Source organism: Schistosoma mansoni, chromosome 6 (assembly GCF_000237925.1).
Source record: "Schistosoma mansoni strain Puerto Rico chromosome 6, complete genome".
NCBI lineage: Eukaryota > Metazoa > Platyhelminthes > Trematoda > Strigeidida > Schistosomatidae > Schistosoma > Schistosoma mansoni.
Window position 1 is genome coordinate 706,147 of NC_031500.1, and position 22,211 is coordinate 728,357.

The following is a 22,211-nucleotide window of genomic DNA, read 5'->3' on the forward strand; positions in this document are numbered from 1 at the left end:
ACTAAATATCACATTAAATCTTATCACATTATTAATCCTTCCCCCCCTCCTCCTTCTCGGTTCAGACTTGAAATAAATAAACAGTGATAAAGTTTTTCTCATAGTTACACACACACACACACACTCATACACACAGATATCTTCACATGGATATATGAATGTCCATCAGTGATGGTTTGTTTTGATGGATCTTAGAGAATTGTATTCAATGATTCAATTTGATTAATTTGTTGCTCCCAGCATGATGTTTACTACTGATATTGATAAATATAAGTAGTGTGGATCATTAATTGAAAGTGAAATTTTCTAGTTACAGAAAGTTGAGAAGATTGAAGAAAAGAGAAATGAGAGCAAGAACAGAGAATGATTACTGTGGAAATGAAAGAACAATGAAGTGTGAGACGAAGTATTTTTTTTGTATGGTTCTCAGATTTTACTATAATGTTCTGTAATTTTGTGATCACATACATTCTATTGTCCCCAATTGTGTGTTTTTGTTCACTACACCAGTACATATTTATTGTATATGTCGGATTATCATCATCATTATTGTTAAGACTGTCTTTAAATTCACTTGGTATTGTTTGTTTGTATCTTCCTATTGTTTTTTAGAACTACAATTGATCAGTCTCTTGTTGGCATATGTGCATCCTGTGCGGATTGCCTAGATATTGACTGAAGTCATAAGCTTTATAAGCAAAGATGTATAGTGGTTAGCAGCAGAATCTAGGACTCTCGTTTCGTCCTATTTGGCACTCGTCAGTGCTAAACATTAATGGGAAAATACAAGCAAACAATACCATATGAGTTTAAACTTCATTCCGTTGTACAGGAAGATGGTTGCTAGGAATCAATAAATAAATGGATAACACGATGGCGTTTGAAGTGAATGGTACTGGGTTCGAGTCCTACAGTGAACTTAAACTTTGGGATACAGATACACCCAGCTAGTGACAAGTTCCGAATTGGACGAAACTCGCATTCTGGATTCCACTGCTAGCCACTATCCATCTTTGCTTATAAAATTATCTTTATATGTTTTGATTAATATCCCGTCGTTTATTGATTTTCTTTTAGGTTTCATTAATTATGATATGCTTTTCTATATATCTGAGCGAATTGATATAACACAAAGTGGTGTGGGTTACTTATATTCATATAAGTAGTATATAACAATGATCAGGCATAGAATGTATTTCAGTAGAAGATCGATAAGGAAAGAGCGGGAACAGAATGCAATTGGTATGGAAATGCATGAACAATGAAATCTGAATTAATGAGCTCATATTTTCAAAAGGAGCAGTCAAGATTGAGACGATGGATTGTTATTTTGCAAATTAACTATTTACTTTATGGTTCTCATATTTTACTGAGATATTCTATAAGTTTGGTCCCAGATACAATGGATATTCCCCACTCATGTTCTGTACGCTACAATACGAAGGGAAATACAGAGAGTAGATAGATATACGTAGATGTATGTGTTAAAACCGATCAAGGTTACACCCGAGTAGTTGACAAGGATGAATTCATATATTACAGAATAAAACAGAAATTTAATAACGGAAACCTTTTTTCATTGTTCAATAAAAGTTTACTATCTATTATTTTTGATCATTTTTCCATTCATTTAGTAGGTCAGTATTGTATATAAGAGTATGATTTTTTTATTGTCGATTTCATTTTAGTCATCTAAACTTATTTATATATAACGCGATGGCGTCTTAAGCGAAAGGTACTGGGTTCGAGTCCCAGAGTGAACATCAACTTTGACATGCAGGTACATCCAGTTGACGAGTCCCAAATAGGACGAAACGCGCTTCCTGCATTCCAATGCTAGTCACCATCCATATTTGCTTATAAAGCTTGTGACTTCAGTCAATATTGAGGCAGTCCTCACAGGATGCACATATGCCAACAAGAGACTGATCGATTGCTGTCCTAAATAACAATGGGAAGATACAAGTAAACAACACCAAGTGGATTTATCTATATACGTTTTCTATGAATAGGATATAATAGTGCATCAAAAATTATAGAATTGTTATATCTATAGCTTTAGATTCTTACTATGCTACGTACTACTAGACTACTGGAGCTATCGAACCCACAACGTCGCAAGAAAGAAGACAGAAGACTAGTAAGTAAGAATGTTATTCCCAACGCAGTGTCAAATATAGTACAAAAATCTCATGGATTTACAGTTTTTGGCCAAACGTAAATAATCATTTCGGACAGCCAATAGGCACATAGAGGATCCTTCTTATTCATCTAATAAGGAAGCTACACGTCGACATTCTAGAATATTCCTCTAGCGGTGATTAAATGGAATGTCTCTGGCTTTTTCTGGGCTTCTTGAGGATTCCTTGAGTTTGCGAACGAGCCATCCTTACAATGATGTATATGTATATGTGAATGGTGCGAATCGTGGGCCATGGTGATGGGCACCTGTATGGTTGCGCCACAGGATTGAGCTGTACTATTCACATTGTAGCTTTGAAGTCTATATATTGTCTGATTCTCTTGTGAAGTATGGTTGAGTTGTACTGATCGGGTTATAAAGTTTAAGCTTGGGTAGTGTCTGGCTCCCCTGTCAAACGTAATTTAGCTGTACTGTTTGAGTTGTCACGTGAAGGTCTAGTTAGTGTTCGATTTGCCTACGAGCCATTCTTACAAGAATGAAGAAAGTGAAAATTATAATTTTGAATGAAATCTCTAATGTAAACTATACTTTTACATGTGGTATTCACTTACTAAATAAACAGAAGATCGTTATATATTGTACATATAATGATATACAGAGATTCAGATATGCCACAAACTTAGGCACATATATCTTTAACCTAAAAAAAATTAAAACAATCTTGTTCATATATTTTGAAACTTACCTCAAGACAATAGGTGTAAAGAAAAATAAACAAAAATAATGAAATGATTAATCTATCTAACAATTAGATTAAGGTCTTTACACTTTATATCTTAATCAGTTACAAGAATTTCTAAAGGTAACATATGACCAGTGACCAAAAAGGATAATTATTTCAGTGATCTTGAGTGCTGTTAGAAGTATGAGGGCAGTTATCACTTCCCGGTTGCTCACACCGTGGAAGGGTTCTTCTAGAGGTACCTGAAAATAAAATTGGGTTAGAAGTGGTCTTAATAACCTGAAAGCGTAACTGCAGTGCCCTAGGGACAACTGCTTGAGGTCGGTCACATATGACCTTTTTGTGGGTAGTTTTTGTGTTAGCTCCGTACTTGTTGGGACCTTACCGCCGGAGATGGATATCCGTGGGATAAGGAGAGGTGTGCATTTTTAGGGTCGACCTTTTCTTACCCCACCCCTCCTTGTGGAAAGGTAGCATCGCTGTTATGCTGGTTGTCTGAAGGATAATGACTGTTTTCGTTTTTACAATCATTTTAAATCAATCAAAAATTAAAACGGATAGAATCATTTCAGGTTCAATCAATCTAACAATAGAATAAATTATAGGCAAGACTAATAAAGATACCACCAGTATTGTAGTTCGACAACACTTTACCAGTAACATATTCTATAATCGAATCGCGCCCACTCAGTAAAATCAAAAGTCAGAAGCGATGAGGTTGGAAGATATATTTGAGGGGTTATCAATATATCGCGAAGTGACTGATCTAATCTGTTTAATGATCGTAGAAGATGTTTCGCACGCCGTTCTGAAACGTGATCTGGTACGGATGCATAAACGAGAGCCTTCAGCTAAACGAATTCACTAAAACTAATGTGGTCAGCATCCAGAGCTATTGATTTTGGGGATTTATTTACATCTACACTATAATTTATGGATGAATCAATCAATGAAATAAAGATGGTAAGTTTTGGAAGTTGGCGCGAAATTCATTTATCTATATTATTAAATGGTATTTTGGTATTAAAGTTGATATTAGCTAGTGATGAAAACTCTTACTTTTATTCCTAACCCCCCAAATCTTAACTTTAAATCCTAATCCTTTTCTTTAAACTAATTAATAATCTTCTTTTGACCTTAGTAAGTAGCTGAGGTACCTCAAAGTCACTTTAGGGTTTCCGAGAAGTTGTTCATAAATTATAATTTCACCGCCTAAAATGTGGATATTTTACTCAGTCATATGATTTTTTTGTATCCTTTTCAAAGACATAGCATAGTGTAACATAGTTACCTCTCTCTTTTGCCTACATTCTACTTAAAACATATTAAGTAGTTTGAGACTTCTATTCGATATTTTTCGCACTTATGTATGTTATCGAGAAACATCTATGTATTACAATCAACCACATGGATTAATTCAATGCATTTTTTTACGCTTGTGCCTAATTGTATATCTTCACGTGAGGTTAGTGAATGGGGAAACAGGGTTAGAGGTAGTCAGCAAAAACTAAACGTATACAAAACGTTACTTCATAGCTGTTATTAGTTTATAAACATCATATAGTCACATCAACTAGGTGACTTCCCAGATTTTTAAGCATACCTCACTAGCTGGATTAGAATCCTTAGGTCAGAAAGGAACCTTCAGAGACTTTGCAATTCAAAATTCTCACACAAATACGAGACAATGAGAAGATTTCGACCTCCTCAATATACGAATTGTGGTTTATTGGCTCTGTATCTGACTCCAGTTGGATTGTATGCTTATTGTCATCAAAATATACATATCGCCAATCCCCATATATAATTATCGACTTAAATCGCATTAGTGAATAACGGAATAAAAATAAGTCATATACGAGGGGGGATTTTGAATACGTATAATATTTCATGCACATATTGATTTGATTAGACAATCATGGAAACAAAATGGAGAACTCGAAGAGAAGAAAGCGAAACGGAACGTGATGAAGCACAGTGGTGAAAGCGAGTGAGCCAACTCCAGTTAATCAGGCGTTACTCAGTATTTATATTCAGAACAAAAATAAATTACAAATATATAATGAATAGGATAAGTAATTAACACACACAATCATATAATAATAGTCAAGGTTAACAAGTCAATAAGTAACAAAGTCAAAATGTAGTTTGAGAAGAATGAATCGGTTGGTCAGTTCAGAAACTAGAACAACTAAAGTGTACAGCAGAGAATCTGTGAGCGACAATCAATGGATTATGTTATGTGTGTTTACAAACCGGAAAGGAAGGTTAAGGGTCATGTTTTTAAACGAAAATTTTACATGCAATAACGGAAACTATACAAATTGTAAGAAACGATGAAAAATGAATGTGGTGAAGAAACTAACTAACCTCAACCGATCCACGAGTTTAGACATTAAGACCGCTGGATGCCGGCTCAGTGGTCTATCGGTTAAGTTCTCTGGTGCGAGACTGGTAGGTCCTGGGTTCGAATCCCGCGGGGCGAGATCGTGGATGCGCACTGCTGAGGAGTCCCATAATAGGACGAAATGGCCGTCCAGTGCTTCCAGGTTTTCCATGGTGATCTAACTTCAATTGACTCATGATCCTAACTATATATAATTACAAAATAGTCTACTATAACTATCCTCACAGTGATATTGATAGATAACTGTGGTGTTTGTATAAACTCATGATTCCTTTGTGCTTGACGTCTGCTTGATTTTGAATTCTATATACCTAGTTCTGTTTGGTTTAAACTGCACACTTTCGGGGATTTCTATTTTGCATCATAATTCAAATACTTTTAATTATCACATTCGACATACATTCAAATTCTGAAGCTTTTAAGAATTATATGGAAAGGTTCGAAATCTGGAGCATTAACAGAAAAGTTGTGAAGGATGCTAAAATTGTGACACATTTCCTTACATTCATTGGAAAAGAAGCCTATAGTTTATCAAAAACTTAGGCATTTCCAGAAAAGACTATTAGATTTCTTTATGGAACTCTTAAGGAACTACTATTAAATCATGTAAAGTGCAGCAGTTTTTAGTATCGTGAAAGAGCGAAATTTCATAAAATGATTCGTCAGAGTAACCAGAACGTTAGGGAATTTATCTTTGAATTGGAAAAACAAGCTGCCAAATGCACTTTTTGTGATAAACTACATGTGAAGCTGAGTGATCGATTGATTGCAGGAATTAATATACCAGATCTGGAAAGAGACTCAATCAAAGCTATTAAAAGAAAGGATTCTTCGTTCGAACACGAGGTGTTTGGAGTTTGAAGAAGTTACATATTATCGTGGAAATGATCTTTGATCAGTCAAGAGTATAGTGGTGAAGAATGTCGGTAAATCTATTGTGCGTATTCTGCATATCAATGACTTCAGTACACAAAACCGACATGTCGGTCAAATACAATTCCAGGAACCAGATAAGTCAGTTCCAATTTCGGATGTTAATTCTAATACTAATGAGTAAATTCTAACTAATACAGAGTCCGTATCCAATGCACAGTTTAACAGACATACAATCAACTTAGGAAGACGTAGAATCGATTACAGAAATTTGGATTCTCATTTAAGCTGTGACGATGTGATGTTTTTCTGAACTAATGATTCTTTTGTGTTTGATTTTGAATTCTAAATACAATACGTTCGTTTATACTCACATAGTTCTGTTTGGTTTAAAATTGCACTATTTTGGGGATTCCTAGTTCTTATAATATTTCAAATACTTCTAATTATCACAATAACCTCGATGATTTTCATGTAAAGCTTTTAAGCGTGACTAAATTTAAGTCAGCTTCGTCCAGACCCTACCATTAAGTACATTATCAGTTTTGTTATTTCTATCCTTAAATAAGAGGTCAAATGTATTGTTCTCTAAACGCCCCACATTATGACTCAGTTTGACCTTGATGCTGATTATTTTAAATTTGACTACCGCCAAACAATAAATATTTTTGTATTTTTCTTATAAGTATGACTAGTATTTATGACTCATTCATGTTGTTGCAAATTATATCACCGTAGGGTGTGCTTTTAAGACATCACGGATGAAGAAAGACATGACACTTCCAATAAAAGGGAGTATACAATATAGAACGTAGTCACCAAGTTACAGTCATTTTGTACGTGATAAAAACAGAGATACTTCGGAGGGACGAGAATGTTCTCTACCTCAGCGAAACTAGAGTAGACTGCTCAAGGATAAGGGAGTATCTTCAACACACCCAACAGCCCGCAATCTTGGAACACACCTCAACTCTAGTGCCGACTGAGGGTCTGGAAAATATCAAAACAACTACGGGGTTGGAACTAGGGAAACGAAATCCCCACTTTCAACAAAGCTACAGCTCTGTGATCCTGAAAAATAGCGCCATCACACCACCAGTATGTGATCCGTTCAGGTACTCAATGGATTCATACCAACACCCAAGAGAATGGAAGGAGACCACTCTCTACAATATTCAAAGTAGAAAATAGGGAAAGGTCCAGCCTGTTACCGACCAGTCGCTTTCTCCAACGCTGTAAAAGATAATGGAAGAACTGGTAAATGAAAGAATGAAGGAATATGTGGATAAAAACGCTATTCTCTATGAAGCCCAACACGGCTTCAGAAAGAGCAGGTCCTATGCGTTCAATCTAGTACTATGTGAAAGCTGGACGGCCAATTGTGACCATTAAATACTGGATAATGTAATATTTCTCGATTTCTCAAAAGCCCTTGACTCATTACCTCATATACTTTCTATAGTTAAGATCGCAAAGATGAGTTTCACTGACTTTGTTTTATCCTAACTCCAATACAACCAAGTTTCGTGCCGCGGTAAATAAAGTGCACGTCAGTTGAAGGTTCCAGCATCCAGAGTTTAACACGGAATATTTTTATGTCCACTTATATTCTTGATCTTTATCACCAATCTGTTAAACAAAACTAGCTCAGGATCACTGACTTATGCAGGAGACGCAAAGATCGGGAGGTTCGTAAAAAGCGTAAGGGACTCACTTTGACTTCTAAAGGACCTCATAATTATGGAAGAATGGGTAGTTGGCAATGGGTTAAAATGTGACCTGTCGAAATGTCATGTCATGAACATTCTGCTTCATTCGACGTGAAAGACTTGTGCTCTCTATGGAAATCCGCTAGAGATCGCCTCTTCAAAGCACAATTTCGGACTTACAACCTCGGAGAGCTTAGGTACCAGCCCAAACTACATTGAAGATGACGGCAAGGCAAACTCAACTCTCCACTTTATGCAAAGGCAACTTGGCACAGTCACCTCAGATTTGTTCCTAACATTTTAAAACCTACTAACGGCCACGCTCTGTAATTCACAGTATCGTTGCGCTTTCTCTTTTCGAGTGATATATAAATCTTTCACAGCAAGTACAGAGACGGACAACCAAGTATGTAATAGGCCTGAAACATAAATCTTACAGGAACAAACTACAAATTCTGAAATTATTCTCATTCAGCCACAGGAGATTATGAGACGACTTGATGTCACAAAACGTATTAAGTAAGCCAAGCTACCCTAACATGAGCATATTACCGGAACATAATTACTACGCTCCCCGAGGCTTCTCTCGGAAGATTGCACATTAAAGAACGAACCCTCAAGTACGCCCTCATTTTTTCTCATGAACAGTTGCCCCCATTTGGAATGCTCTCTCAGACAAAATGACCACAACCACATCAGTGTATGTATTTAAGAGGAGACTCGACCAACTCGTACTCATTCATGGATTACCGTTTCCCACTTGCGCCACCTCTGTCTGTTGCATGTCTATGATAATTAGAAGTATTTGAATTGTAGTATGAACTAGTAATCCCCGGAATAACGCAATGTAATCAAGAAGTATTAGATGAGCCCGAACGAATGTATTGTATTTGGAATTCAAAATTACAACAGTCATCAATACTAAGAAGTCATTGATTTATTTAAACATCACATCCGCCACAGCTCGAATTGAAGTGTAGGTGTATCTGTCCGATGGTGTATTGAATGTACACTCTGTATTATCTAGAATGCACTCATTAGTATTAGAATTAACAACGGAAATTGGAACAGACTCACCTGGGTTCTAGAATTGCATACAATCAGCATGTCGATTGTGTAGTGAAACCACTGATATTTAGAATTTGCATCATATACTTTTCAACAATATCCTCCCCCACGAAATAATGTTGGGTCCTTATGTCGCAATGTTTTAGCCAATATGACATTTCCAATTTGCAGTATCTTCTCAAATCTCACGCATCGACTACTGTATATGAGTATTTGGGAATAAACACTGATATATAATTCGAGGTATTCCATCATGTGACTTTGACTTGAATAAAAATCATGATACATATTCTTTTTGTTATTCATATTAGAATACACAGATGGATATGCATTGATATATGTAATTAACACATGTGATTTAACTAGGCTTGATTTACCTGCGAAACAATCGAATAGAAAACATTCATCTGCCTCATATTCATTAGGATAATCTTGGACTTGATTTGGATTCTCTGTCTGTGCAAACTTCACTTCTGGGCAAACTGGTTCTCTGGTTGCTTCGGGAAATTTTGCTTTCCCATCTGATTCATCGTACCACTGACTAGGGATTCTACTCGAAACACATTGTTCGTGAGAATATGCAACATCTGATACGAGAACATCGGAAATGTGACTAGAGTTCGACTCATTAGGAACATATTTGTCACATTCATTAGGAATATCATTAGAGATAAATTGATTGTGAGGACCACTGACACTTGACATGATATCAGAATTCGATTTCTCTGAAATATTTTCCTCAAATTGATTAAGAGTTTCATTAGGTAATGGATCATCAGGGAATTCAACATCTACCATGACTGAATTTGGTTTTTGATCGTGATTTGACTCATTTAACATTCTATTCTCAGAGTTGTAAGAAATTCCATCAGAAGTATGTGAATTATTACGACAAACCATATCTGGTACAGTAGCATGAGAAATCCGATAAGTTTGTCGACTAAAAAATTTTGTCTCACAATGATTCTGAGTTTCATTTAACTCTGGACTGCTATGTGACGTTATACTACTTCTGAATAAAGATAACTGATCATTAGAAGCATCCATCTTAGCATTACTTTCAGCGAAATGAACCATGGTATTACAAACTGACTGAATGTGTCCAGTTATACCACATTTAAAGCATTTAGAATTACGAAATATACATGAATTACATGGGTGAAACTTGCGGCAGAACATGCATTTACTAAACTTGTGCTCATCATCATGGACTGTTTCACAACTCAATGAAGTATCATCTGAATAAATTTGATTACGCATCGAACTACGACGACTGTTTGAATAAGTGGAATTCCTGATGTTCTGGCGAGTCATTTTATCGGATTTTCCTTTCTTACCGCATTCGGAATTTGTATACTTTACATGATCCAACAGTAGTTGCTTGAGAGTTGCATAGGGGAGTGAAATCGGTTTGTCTGGAAGTGCCAAAATCTTTATAAGGCTGTATGCTTCTTTCCCGATGAATGTAAGGAAATGGGCCACAATATTAAAATCCTCATCATCTTCCTTGGTCATAGCCCAGATTTCGAACCTCTCCATGTACTCCTCAAAAGCATTAAAACCTGAATTTATATCCAACCGTTCCATTACAGGCTCAATCGCGACGCCAATATGATAATTAGAAGTATTTGAATTGTAGTATGAACTAGTAATCCCCGGAATAACGCAATGTAATCAAGAAGTATTAGATGAGCCCGAACGAATGTATTGTATTTGGAATTCAAAATTACAACAGTCATCAATACTAAGAAGTCATTGATTTATTTAAACATCACAATGTCTCATAAATTATCACTGCAGCAGTAAATAAATCCCTAAAATAAATAGTCCTGTAAGTTTTCGACATTGATGTTCACCCCATTACTTTTACTGAACATACCCAGCTGAAGGTGTTCGGTCAGGCATCCGCTAAAAATTACGACTGGATATGCCCTGTTACACATCCCTTGCAACTGTAAGCCAGCCTAGACTAAACGCTTTCCGATACCTCGATGGTCTTTTAAGTATGTCTTCAAACCACTTCATTTCTGACTTCTGCTTTTGTCTGGGTTAGTATACTTCGATTATAAGGGTGTTATGAGTGAAGGCGTTAACAAACTCCAAATACCTGTGACATCTTTACCACAGTTACCATTACTCAATATCAGTAACTACTTCCTATCTCTCTGATTATAATCACCATTTCTTCTCTTATTCTCTCGATTTCGTCTTCTTGCACGTTACCGATTAAGTTAATTATTTGTTAAATCTTGAAACAATTACTTTGTCTTAGCGCTCGAATTATCGCTTTATTATTTTCACAGTTCAATCGACCGACCTCCTGCCCGGGACTTTGATAGCTGCGGGTACATAAAAACACCAATACCTTAAGAAAACGCACTCAAACTAAAAGATATGCAAATCCATAAAAAGAAACTGTCAAACTAACTAGAATTAGTATATTTGAGAGCCTAGAACTCCACATATTGTGGATAAACACATTCCTGGAGTCGTATGGAAACAATAGGAGGGAGCCAATAAATGTACTGGTTTATACAAACTTGGGACAAATGTATTGGAACCTAGATAAGAAACTATTATTCTGGACCTTTAAAAGTAGTAAAATCGTAGGTCATGATTGGCGGGAAAATGTGAATTTTGGGTATGTGGTTTGAATGTTCACCTGCAGTTTCAACCCAAAGATTTTCTTAATTTGAGGGTTATATGGGTAATGATTATTGTTCATTAGTTTCAGTAAGGATTCTTGGTGCATTGTGTGCGGTCACCCTGTCAGCGACTTACCTTTCCCTTCGTTCTTTTTTTCGCAACCCTCACTACTCTGCACGCTGTTCTAGTATGCAAAGTACCTTCTTACTGACACGAACCTTTACAAAGTTATCACAAGGAGAAATGACTCGTACGGGTTACGATTAAGGATCTGAACAGCCTTCAGGGTTATACTGTAATTTATGGGCAACCTTTGACCAACGCTCAAATGACCTTAAGAATGTCCACCAACTAACTAGGACTAAATGAGGGTTATAAAGCAGTGTGATGAATTAAAATTATGATGTGCATTTGGTGGTTATGATTCGGAACTAGAAGAGAGTTATTTAAATGACTATTGGTAGTTATTATAAAGGAACGAGAAGTGAGTACAATAAGAACTGAAAATGAAGGAAGGAAATTAGTTTATAAAGATCAGTAGACGTAAATGTTGGGACGAAATTGAGTAGGATAAATTGATATTGAGGGGTTAAGATTTATCACGAGGGATAACAACGGTAAGATTGAAAATTTCGTCTTATAATTGTTTCACTTGGTGAGTTTTTCTCCAGGGATTGCCTTACTGAGTGCATTAGTAAGCTTAAGGTAGGGATTGGGTTGGCATAAACCGATCAGTATGCATCTGTCCACATCTTGAAATCTGCGATTTTGTTGCACACTTAAAATGTATGCAAATGTTTCTCGACAAATGCGGAACCGTGCAACAAAATGGGAAAAGGTCAAGCAGAACTCTGTGAAAGTAAACCCTATCATCTTGAACTATTCTCCCTGGCTTATAAACGAGTTAGAGGTCACTTAATCATGGGTTATAACATACTGAGTAGCTCATGTCACCCAGACCGCTTTGACCCCACTATTGTACTCCACGAAATAACCCAAAAAATCATCCATCAAAGAATAAATGCACAGGTTTGATTGAATTTCTTTCACTCATTGTCGTTTGTGGAACGGTCTCGTCCAATTCAGTTCATATTTCATGAAAGAGGATAAAAACCACGTAAAAAAAGCACGGACTATTGTTTCACCAGAATTCGACTAAGCACATGTAAAAGCATGTCTCATGTTTGACTGTTTGTTGTTTTCAATATCTTAAAATGAAAATTGATAGATAAACCAGCTCTGAAAAATCCTCTTGGAGATGTCTTGTCCAAACTAATTCACTTTATAATTTTGATTTTTGAAAACTGTTTTGCAGATTTTATATACCATGTCTATATTTTTGCGGATTAAGCGTCCAAACACTGATTGTCCTAGTCAAATCTGTGAAGCACAAAATCTTATAAAACGTCCTAAATCTGACTTACAATCAATTCAATTTAAATATATCGGTAGCCAAACTTCAAATTCCTCATTAATTGGCAAAATCGACAAAGTATGCACTTCTGAAAAATTATGTAAGATTATATGCAATACCTCAGATGCTACTGTCGTTGGCGAAAATCAGACAGTCAAGTGCCAAGTGAGTTCTCCATATCCTTTTATATGCATGTAAGCGAGAAACAATGTAACGCATCTCCAAATGCAGGTTTATTTGTACTTAGCTGTGGACTAAATTTATTTTGTGTGAAGGTTGGTAGTAATACTCAGCTATCCAAGCCGAATTAAACGAAATAGGGTTCATAATTATAGTTGTTGAGAGATGAGTACATTAACCACATGAAGCTATCGTTTCTTATCAAATATTGTCAGTTCTTTATAGTTAGCTCTGTGCTTCGCAACGTATTAACATCATATTATGGTAATAATTAGTTTTACTGTTGTTCAACTTTAACACAACTCAAACTAATTTACATCGTAATTAAGTCTTAAAAATGTATTTTAGGTAATCGTGTGAAAACCGCTCTCGAATTTCCAGTAGCTTAATAGTATTATGTTCCCTGCAGGACTTAAAGGCTTTAAGTTTGATCATGAGTTCACAACATTGGAAGATGTCAAAAAACTACAACTAACCAAGTAATCAATGTTGTTTATTTCTGGTATGGTTCGTAATGAATGTTATTACCGTCAGTTATGCGGCCGTAGATAGTGTTGTAAATTGGTCGTTGAGTTTGTAAATTGTGATGAACCAGTTGATCTATAGTGGCCAGAACACTTGTTCATTTAGGTCCTACCGTGCTAGGAATCCAGGTTGCTTAGATTGTGATAAGAATCAAATCAGCGAAATAAAAGTCCCAGTTCTAAGTCACACTGTTGACCATAAGGTGTTTCCCTTAAGTAACCAGGATCATTCACAGCTAATCTTCTTTTCTACATCGAAACGAAGGAGCCACAAAAGGTTGGCCCTGAAAGTAGATTGCTTCACTCTGTCACATATTTCCGTTGCCCATGGTAAGGTCTTAAAAGTCTGGGGCTAATTCATCGTAATAAACTTACGCGTCTGTTTGATCTCAAGCATTTATTATTTGAACTCCACAGTCACATTTTCAGGTCATTAAGATAACGAATAACTCAGTTCCTTCTGTAGGCACCTCAAAAGAAGTATGTTCAGTAAATATTTTGCAACTTGGAAAAAGTTCACATTGTATGATTTAATGTAGCGGAATACCATCTAGATAAATATCGATTTCTTTCATAACTTGTATTTGGACATTGTACATCCCTTAACAATCCTTAAATTTCTTTTTGTTCTAGGATAAGTCTTTTCGATATATAAATTATGTGTTTGAAATCTATTTCAACTTTGTTTTACCTTTTATGCTCATGTTTGTCAAAGTTATGTCCTTTTTTATTATCACAGGAATTATCTTTAGCTTGTAATTTATAAAGAAAAGTAGTCTTTTCGAATAGATTAAAAGGTTAGTATGAAATGATTCTCTGAACATTATCAACAATCGATTTTCAGTTTAGTGATCTAAAAGTTTAGTTACAGTTTAATTTGTTTATAGTTTATGGTTTTATTTTGGAAAAGTGTATCTTGAATCTTGGATTGTACATCTGATTTGACCGTTACGTGGTTTTTATACCGTTTGTCTGATAAATACACGAACCGAGGTCATAAAAAAACCAAAAGTAGGGAACATCAATCAATTACTTACTAACGCCTGTTACCCTTCCTGGAGGATCATAGGTCGCCCAACAGCATTCTCCATCCAACCCTGTCCTCGGCAATGCTTTCCAGTTTTTTCCAGTTGTTATTCATTCTTTTCATATCTGTTTCTATTTCCCGGCGTAATGTGTTCTTTGGCCTATCTCTTTTCCGCTTCCTTTCCGGATTCAAAGTTAGGGATTGCCTCGTGATTCAGTTTGGTGATTTCCTCAATGTATGTCCTATTCACTTCCAACGTCTTTCTCCTAATTTCCTCTTCAGCTGGAAGCTGGTTTGTCCTCTCCCATAAAACTCTGTTGCTGATAGTATCTGGCACATCAATCAATGCTCCTCACTTATTATTACAATATACTTCATTTTTGTTATTCAAAACATCCCTCAGGCTCTTTGTCTGTCAAAATGATCAGAGTAGACATTTGGGTACAGCTTTAATAACCCAGTTCGCTTGTTTATTGGAAATGTCATGTATGTATGAAAAAGTTCTTTGGGTCTTTTAATTTTTGTTGAATGTTCGGTTAATTATGTATACCATCTTCGCATGGTGTGATAAAACTTCCTAGATGTTACAAACAGAGAGATCGAATAAATTGTGGTTTCATTTTGATAAAATCAATTCAATAAATTCAACACTTTTATTTTGATGTGTTGGAAATAGTTTGTTAACTTAATTCACTAAAGAATGTTCTAAAATCCAATGTTTTCTAAAATTTGTATGAGAATCGGCCAAAGATGACATTTTCATACGTATGATTTGCGGTTCTCAAACCGCATCTTCAGTAAAATTTTCCGTATTTCTTTTCCGTTCTGTTGATTATGAGATGGATCCAAAAGTTTGAGTAGCTGTACGTATTCTTGCTTTGAATGTTTCGTGTTAATGCTTCCGAGTTTTACAGAGCCAAGTTTACTTCATTTTTTAAAAACTAGTGTTCTTTCCCACACTTTGAGCTAAATAATTGGTTTTAAAATGCACATTCTGTAGTTTGTATATGTTCCAGATGTAATTATACTTTGATGCCTCAGTAATCGCCCCCAAATACCATGGTACGGCCGAGAGTGGGGAGGGCCCACCCTCTCTCTCGAAATGCTCTCACATGGCTACGCGTATATTGCCTCTGCCAGGGAGGTCCTACTCACTGCCTTCTCGTACCACAGGTGTTGTTTACGAAAGTGAAAGGACGAAAAGCGAATGCCCAGCGCTTTAACCGGGTTGGTGGAAACGGAAAGTCCACCTAGAGGAGTTGGAAATCCGTGATTTCAAACCAATGGTGTACATGGTCTCCAGTATCCTGAGGAAACAAATGGCGTATGAATCAATCGTTGGTCACCGACTACCAATGGACTGCATCTCCTCACGATGCTCCACTGCCTTGTGGATCAGACCTTTAGGTCGAAGGCTCCGGGTGTGGCCCCCCAAGAAGACCACCCGCTTCAGTTTGGGCACCTGGGTAGTATCACAGCCCTCACACGAATCAAATGAGATTTGTGAGGCGCATATTTATCTGGTGCTTCCTTGTACCAATATTTATGTGTTTAAATAAATAAACAAATTATTGCTTCTTTATGCAAGACTTAGTGCAATTGATTCACTAAGTATGTATTTATCTACAGGATTTCACAAAAAGCATTATTTATGTGGTGGACGGGGGTCTATTGATTTTACCTGACTGTTTAAACCAGGGTTCGAACTCTCTATCTATTGATTCAGGCACCCAGTTTTTAACTCACGTCGAAACATTCATACTTATCCAGTATACCAACGTCAAATGTATAAATAACATATGTTTCTAGACCGAGATTGATAGTGATTAACAGTGGAATAAAGGACGTGCGTTTCAGCTTATTTTGGACTCGTCACTAGCTGGATGTACCTGAAACCCAATGTTAATGCTCACTCTGGGACCTGGAACCAGTATCTCTCGCTTTAAACACCCATGAGTTAGCTGAGTCCATCTCTTCCTTAAAAAAATTGCTTTTTACTGATGACAATACCAAGAGAATCCACACACGACGTACAAATGCTAAAAGGGACTGATCAATTCGAGGCTTTAACAACAATAACGGGGAGATTCAAATCTTTACAAAAGGATAATAATAATCACATTAGTTGGGGATTAATGTCTAACAATCAGAATGAAAATGAGAATTACGATAATAAAGCTTTCAAAGATATTTAATCCTAAACAAGATCATTAGAGAATACACTGATTTGATATTTGTGGAATAATTTTATAAACCAAAAAAGGTTGACTTCTATCAGAATCATATCTTAAAACTAGTGTCTAAAGAATATAACATTGAAGAATAAATTATTTGTGACAAGTTAGTACATGCTTAGAAAAGCAAGATGAACATTGGTCATATATATATATATATGAATAAAATAAATGATCAAGTTTGACCTCAATAGCATACAGAATAACATGATTACACTTGCTCTGCACAAATTCACTGACTGTGTAATCTAATTTGGTCATTGTTTTACTGTTAAAACACACGTTAACTGTCGCACAGTTTGGTTAAGGTTATCTACAACGTTTCAATGTTATATGCAGCCCATCTGATCACTTCCTTTCTCTCATTTACTTAATAAGGTGAAGGTTGGATATCGACGTGTAGTTTTCATTCAAGATTTGATTTCAAGAAGCCGCAAGTACTGGATATAACACAGTGAATGAAGACTGACAAGAGCGTAGATAACCTCAGTCATACAAATTCTTGTGCAGAACACCAGTAAACCAGTTTTATCTTATTACTGAGGTTTATTTATTTATTTATTTGAACATAAACATTAATATAAGGGGGCACCACATATATATACCCCACACAAAAATTGTCATTTCATTTAATTATGTGAGGGCTATGACACTGCCCGGGTACCCAAACTGAAACAGGTGGTTTTCTTAGGGGGCCACACCCGGAGCCTTTGATCTAAAGGTCTGATCCACAAGGCAGTGGAGCATCGTGAGAAGATGCAGTCCATTGGTAGTCGGTGACCAACGATTGATTCATACGCCATTTGTTTCCTCAGGATACTGGAGCCCATGTACACCATTGGTTTGAAATCACGGATTTCCAACTCCTCTAGGTGGACTTTCCGTTTCCACCAACCCGGTTAAAGCGCTGGGCATTCGCTTTTCGTCCTTTCACTTTCGTAAACAACACCTGTGGTACGAGAAGGCAGTGAGTAGGACTCCCTGACAGAGGCTATATATTCGCGTCGCCATGTGAGAGCATTTGGAGAGGGAGAGCGGACTCTACCCACTCTCGTCCGTACCAGGGCATTTGGGGGCAAGAAGCAATAAATATCATAGCCGAATGTTAGTAATGTATAGAAAGTATGTACACTTATTTCGTTTTGATAGTTAATACTGTGATTTTAGGTTTTTAACAGCTAAGGTGAACCCACGAAGTAAATGAATTCACGTTATTCTGTTATGATACTTTTTCTTTCTTTATTCAAGTTGATAAATGGGAAACATTACATTAAATCTGTTTCTCGTGGTACTTCGATGGCTAGTCATCTATTTTAAGTAGATCACAGATAATTTTGAACAATAAGCAAAAGAACATAATACTATTATATTCTTTCTTGTTGCTCGAATAATGAGGTCGAACGAGATAGTCAAATTGGTAATAATCGTGAATCCACTTCAACAGACTAATTTACTCATCATTTATAGTCTTTATTCCATTGGAGTGTAAACAAAATCTCTATTTAAATATCATTGATAAACAAAACTGAAATCAATTTACTCTGGTGATATTTCTGATTAAAAAAACGGCCACAAAACACTCAAAATTTCAACTACTGAATGTACAGATTCAAACTCCGCTTCATGTAATTTGACTCAGGACAGGACTGTCCTCGGGGATCGTCTATTGAAGAAGGGCGTGCCCTGTATACAAACACCTCAGTCAGAGTGAGGGCATACAACCACCTTTCTCCATTGTTCCATTCAAGCAGTGGGGTTAGGCAGGGTTGCCCAATCTCACCATTCCTCTTCAACTTTACTATCGATGGCATTCTCGAAGCAGCTCTGACGGATGTAAGTAATGGCTGTGTGGATCTGTTGCCTGGAGAAAGACTTCTTGACCTTGAGTATGCGCAAGTAGGGTATGTGCTCTGCACCCTCGAAGTGCAAAGTACTCCTACAAGACTGGCAGGATTCTAATCCTGTACTCACCCTGGGTGGTGAGGAGATTGAAGTAGTCGAGAAGTTCGTGTATCTAGGTAGCTGCATAAGTGCTGGCGGTGGCGTGAGTGATGAGATCGATGCACGTATAGTGAGATCCAGAAAGGCTTATGCCAATCTGGGCCATCTTTGGCGCCTTCGTGATGTTAGTCCGGCTGTGAAAGATCGGATCTACAACGCGTCGGTGAGAGCGGTTTTGCTCTATACTTGTGAAACCTGGCCTTTCCGAGTTGAGGATGTTAGACGACTCTCTGTGTTTGATCATCGTTGTCTCCGAAGGATTGCTGACATACAGTGGCAACACCATGTTAGTAATGCAGAGGTTCGGCATCGAGTGTTCGGGCGCATAGACGATAATTCAATTGGTGTCACTATTTTGAAACACCAACTTTGGTGTAGGAGCAGGTTGGAAGAAAGCTAGGGGCGGCCAGACTAAAACATGGCATAAATCCATGAAGTCGCTGACAAGTGGACTGGGCCGTGTTGGTAGAAGTAGACTACCTGGTTGGGATTCGCGAGATGATAGCAACCGATGGTTAGAGACCTTGAGTGACATGGCTCAAAATTGTTTGCAATGGCGAAGGTGCATACACTCTTTGTGTTCTACCAAATTCTAATCTTCTGAATTCTTCACGTCCCTATCCTTTTTCTCTTTCCAAATTTATTTCACCGTATTATACTCCTTCAATAACATCTTCAAACCCTTATCTTTCACATAATACTTATACTCTTACTACTTCTACCAATATGGGATTTGAATCGACAACTGCATCTCTATGCTAATGTGGTATGGCAACTCGAACTGATGTACGTACATACGAAGTTCTACGTTGTAATTGACTGACTGACTTTGGTGGCTCGGGCATGTTTTACGAATTTCGTTCCAAAGAATTTCACGTTGTGCATTATTTGCCGACTCTGGGACTGGTTGGAAAAAGCGGAGAGATAGTCAGTGTATGACATGGTGTCGTGGTATGAAAGAAAGCTGCAAAGGGCTAGCTTCTATTGGTCTTTCACGACTCCTTGGATGGGGTCCTAGAGATGGTGCAACACAGTGGCTTAAGACGTTGTCAGATATGGCTCAGAATAGAAGCCGGTGGCGATCCTGCTGTAACCTTCTTTTACTTTCTTCATGAAGAGTGGTCATAACCTCCTTAACTCAACGAGTTCTTCTGGTTGTACATTTCTGTTTCCCCCTTTATTACTCTTATTATTATACTAACATACACTAATCTGTGGTTGTTCTCGTTCTTTTTTTTCTCATATGGACCTTACCCGTTTTTCTCTTCCCATTCTCATTGTTTTATGTGGCGCATATATATCTGGTGCCCCCTTGTACCAATATTTATATGTTTAAATAAATAAATACTCAGGTAGTTGTATAGTATACTAATATAACTAACCTTCACATAGAGAGTACTTTCATCATAGCTGTATACAATTATTTTTTGATTACTTGCTTACTTATGCCTGTTACTCCCAATGGAGCATAGGCCACCGACCCTCATTCTCCAACCCACTCTGTCCTCTGCCTTCTTTTCTAGTTCTATCCATTTTTGTTCATTCTTCTCATGTCTGTCTCTATTTCTCGGCGTAATGTGTTCTTTGGTCTTCAGGATTCCAAGTGATGAGGGCTTGCCTTGTGATGCAGTTGGGCACTTTCCTCAATATGTGTTCTATCCAATTCCAGCTCTTCTTCCTGATTTCTTCCCCCGCTTTTCGTTAGTTACATAGTTAAATTTATTATTATTATTATTATTATATCATATTTTCTTTTAACATTTTTCTTTTATTTATAGATTAAAGTAAACAATTTAAAACGTCCTGCTATTACCACTGGAGTTTTTGATGATTTTAATAAACTTAATCTTAATAATTCATCCAAAGTATCTATTGGTCCAAATCCTCCAAAAATTTTTAAAATTATTGAATTAACCCCAGAATTAACTGATGAAGCAATTTCATCGACGAAATCAACTAACAATGATGATTTCGATAATGGTAATAAACATCAATCTGATTTTATGTATGATATATATACAATGATAACGACAACAAAAACATCAGATTCCAAGTGTATATCATCAGAACAAACAATCTGGTGTACAAATGATCAGTTGAATAATGATCTATTCATGAATAATGGTGATAATTATATTCATGATGAATATAGTTGGGAATGGAATAAAGATTATTATGATTATACTAATATTGATGATGATCATGATGATGATGAAGATGATTCAAATAGTGAATCGAATTGGCGTAATGATTATCCTGATGAAAAAGAAACTGGTAGTAGTTCATCGAATTATTCAGATACCGATTCTTCATCGAATCATAATCGTAATAATGAAGATTCAGATTATTATTATTAACTTTTTCTTGTATGAACTTTTTTCTAAAAAAAACATTTTTTGTACATATAGTTGTCTCATTCATTCATTTATACACATAAATATTGGTACAAGAGGGAACCACATATATATGCGCCACACAAGTCTCATTTGATTTGTGTGGGGGCTGTGATACTGCACGAGTGCGCAAACTGAAACAGTGGTTTTCTTAGGGAGCCATACCCGGAGCCTTTGATCTAAAGGTCTGATCCACAAGGCAGTGGAGCATCATGAAGGGATGCAGTCCCATGGTAGCCGGTGACCAACGATTGATTCATACGCCATTTGTTCCTTCAGGATACTGGAGACCATGTGCACCATTGGTTTGAAATCACGGATTTCCAACTCCCCTAGGTGAACTTTCTGTGTCCACCAACCCGATTAAAGCGTCGGACATTCGCTTTTCGTCCTCAATTTTGAAACAACACGCCCTCCACGAGAAGGCAATGAGTAGGATTTCTCTGGCAGAGGCTATATTACTCATGGCCATGTGAGAGTATTTCGAGTCTACTACTTTTGTAATCTGGTTTTCGTCATTATTCATCACCATTATATTTGTGTATATGTGACATTAGCATACTGCTTAGATGTGTAGTAGGTTAAAGCAGATGGTTTTGTGAGAGAATTAGTGAACTGAGCCATGTTGGTAGGTGTAGACTACGTGGTTAGGATCCGAGAGATGATAGCAATCGATGGTTAGAGACTTTGAATGAGATGGCTCAAAATCGTTTGCAATGGCGAGGGTGTATCGACTCTTTGTGTTCTACCAAATTCTAATCTTCTGAAGTTTTCATGTCTCTTTTTTTCTCTTTTCAAATTTATTTCACTGGATTATACTCCTTCAATAACATCTTCAAACCCTAATCTT

General features: G+C 36.7%; 1 protein-coding gene across 1 annotated transcript; it reads left to right on the plus strand.

The window, feature by feature from the left end:
- Positions 1-12,902: 12,902 nt before the first annotated feature.
- Positions 12,903-21,325, plus strand: Smp_162240 (hypothetical protein; the record flags this gene model as incomplete). The annotated part of the gene is made up of 2 exons (XM_018797871.1): positions 12,903-13,171; positions 20,748-21,325. Exons 1-2 carry the CDS (start codon positions 12,916-12,918, stop codon positions 21,323-21,325), a joined length of 834 nt encoding a protein of 277 aa, XP_018652870.1. The 5' UTR covers positions 12,903-12,915.
- Positions 21,326-22,211: the final 886 nt, after the last annotated feature.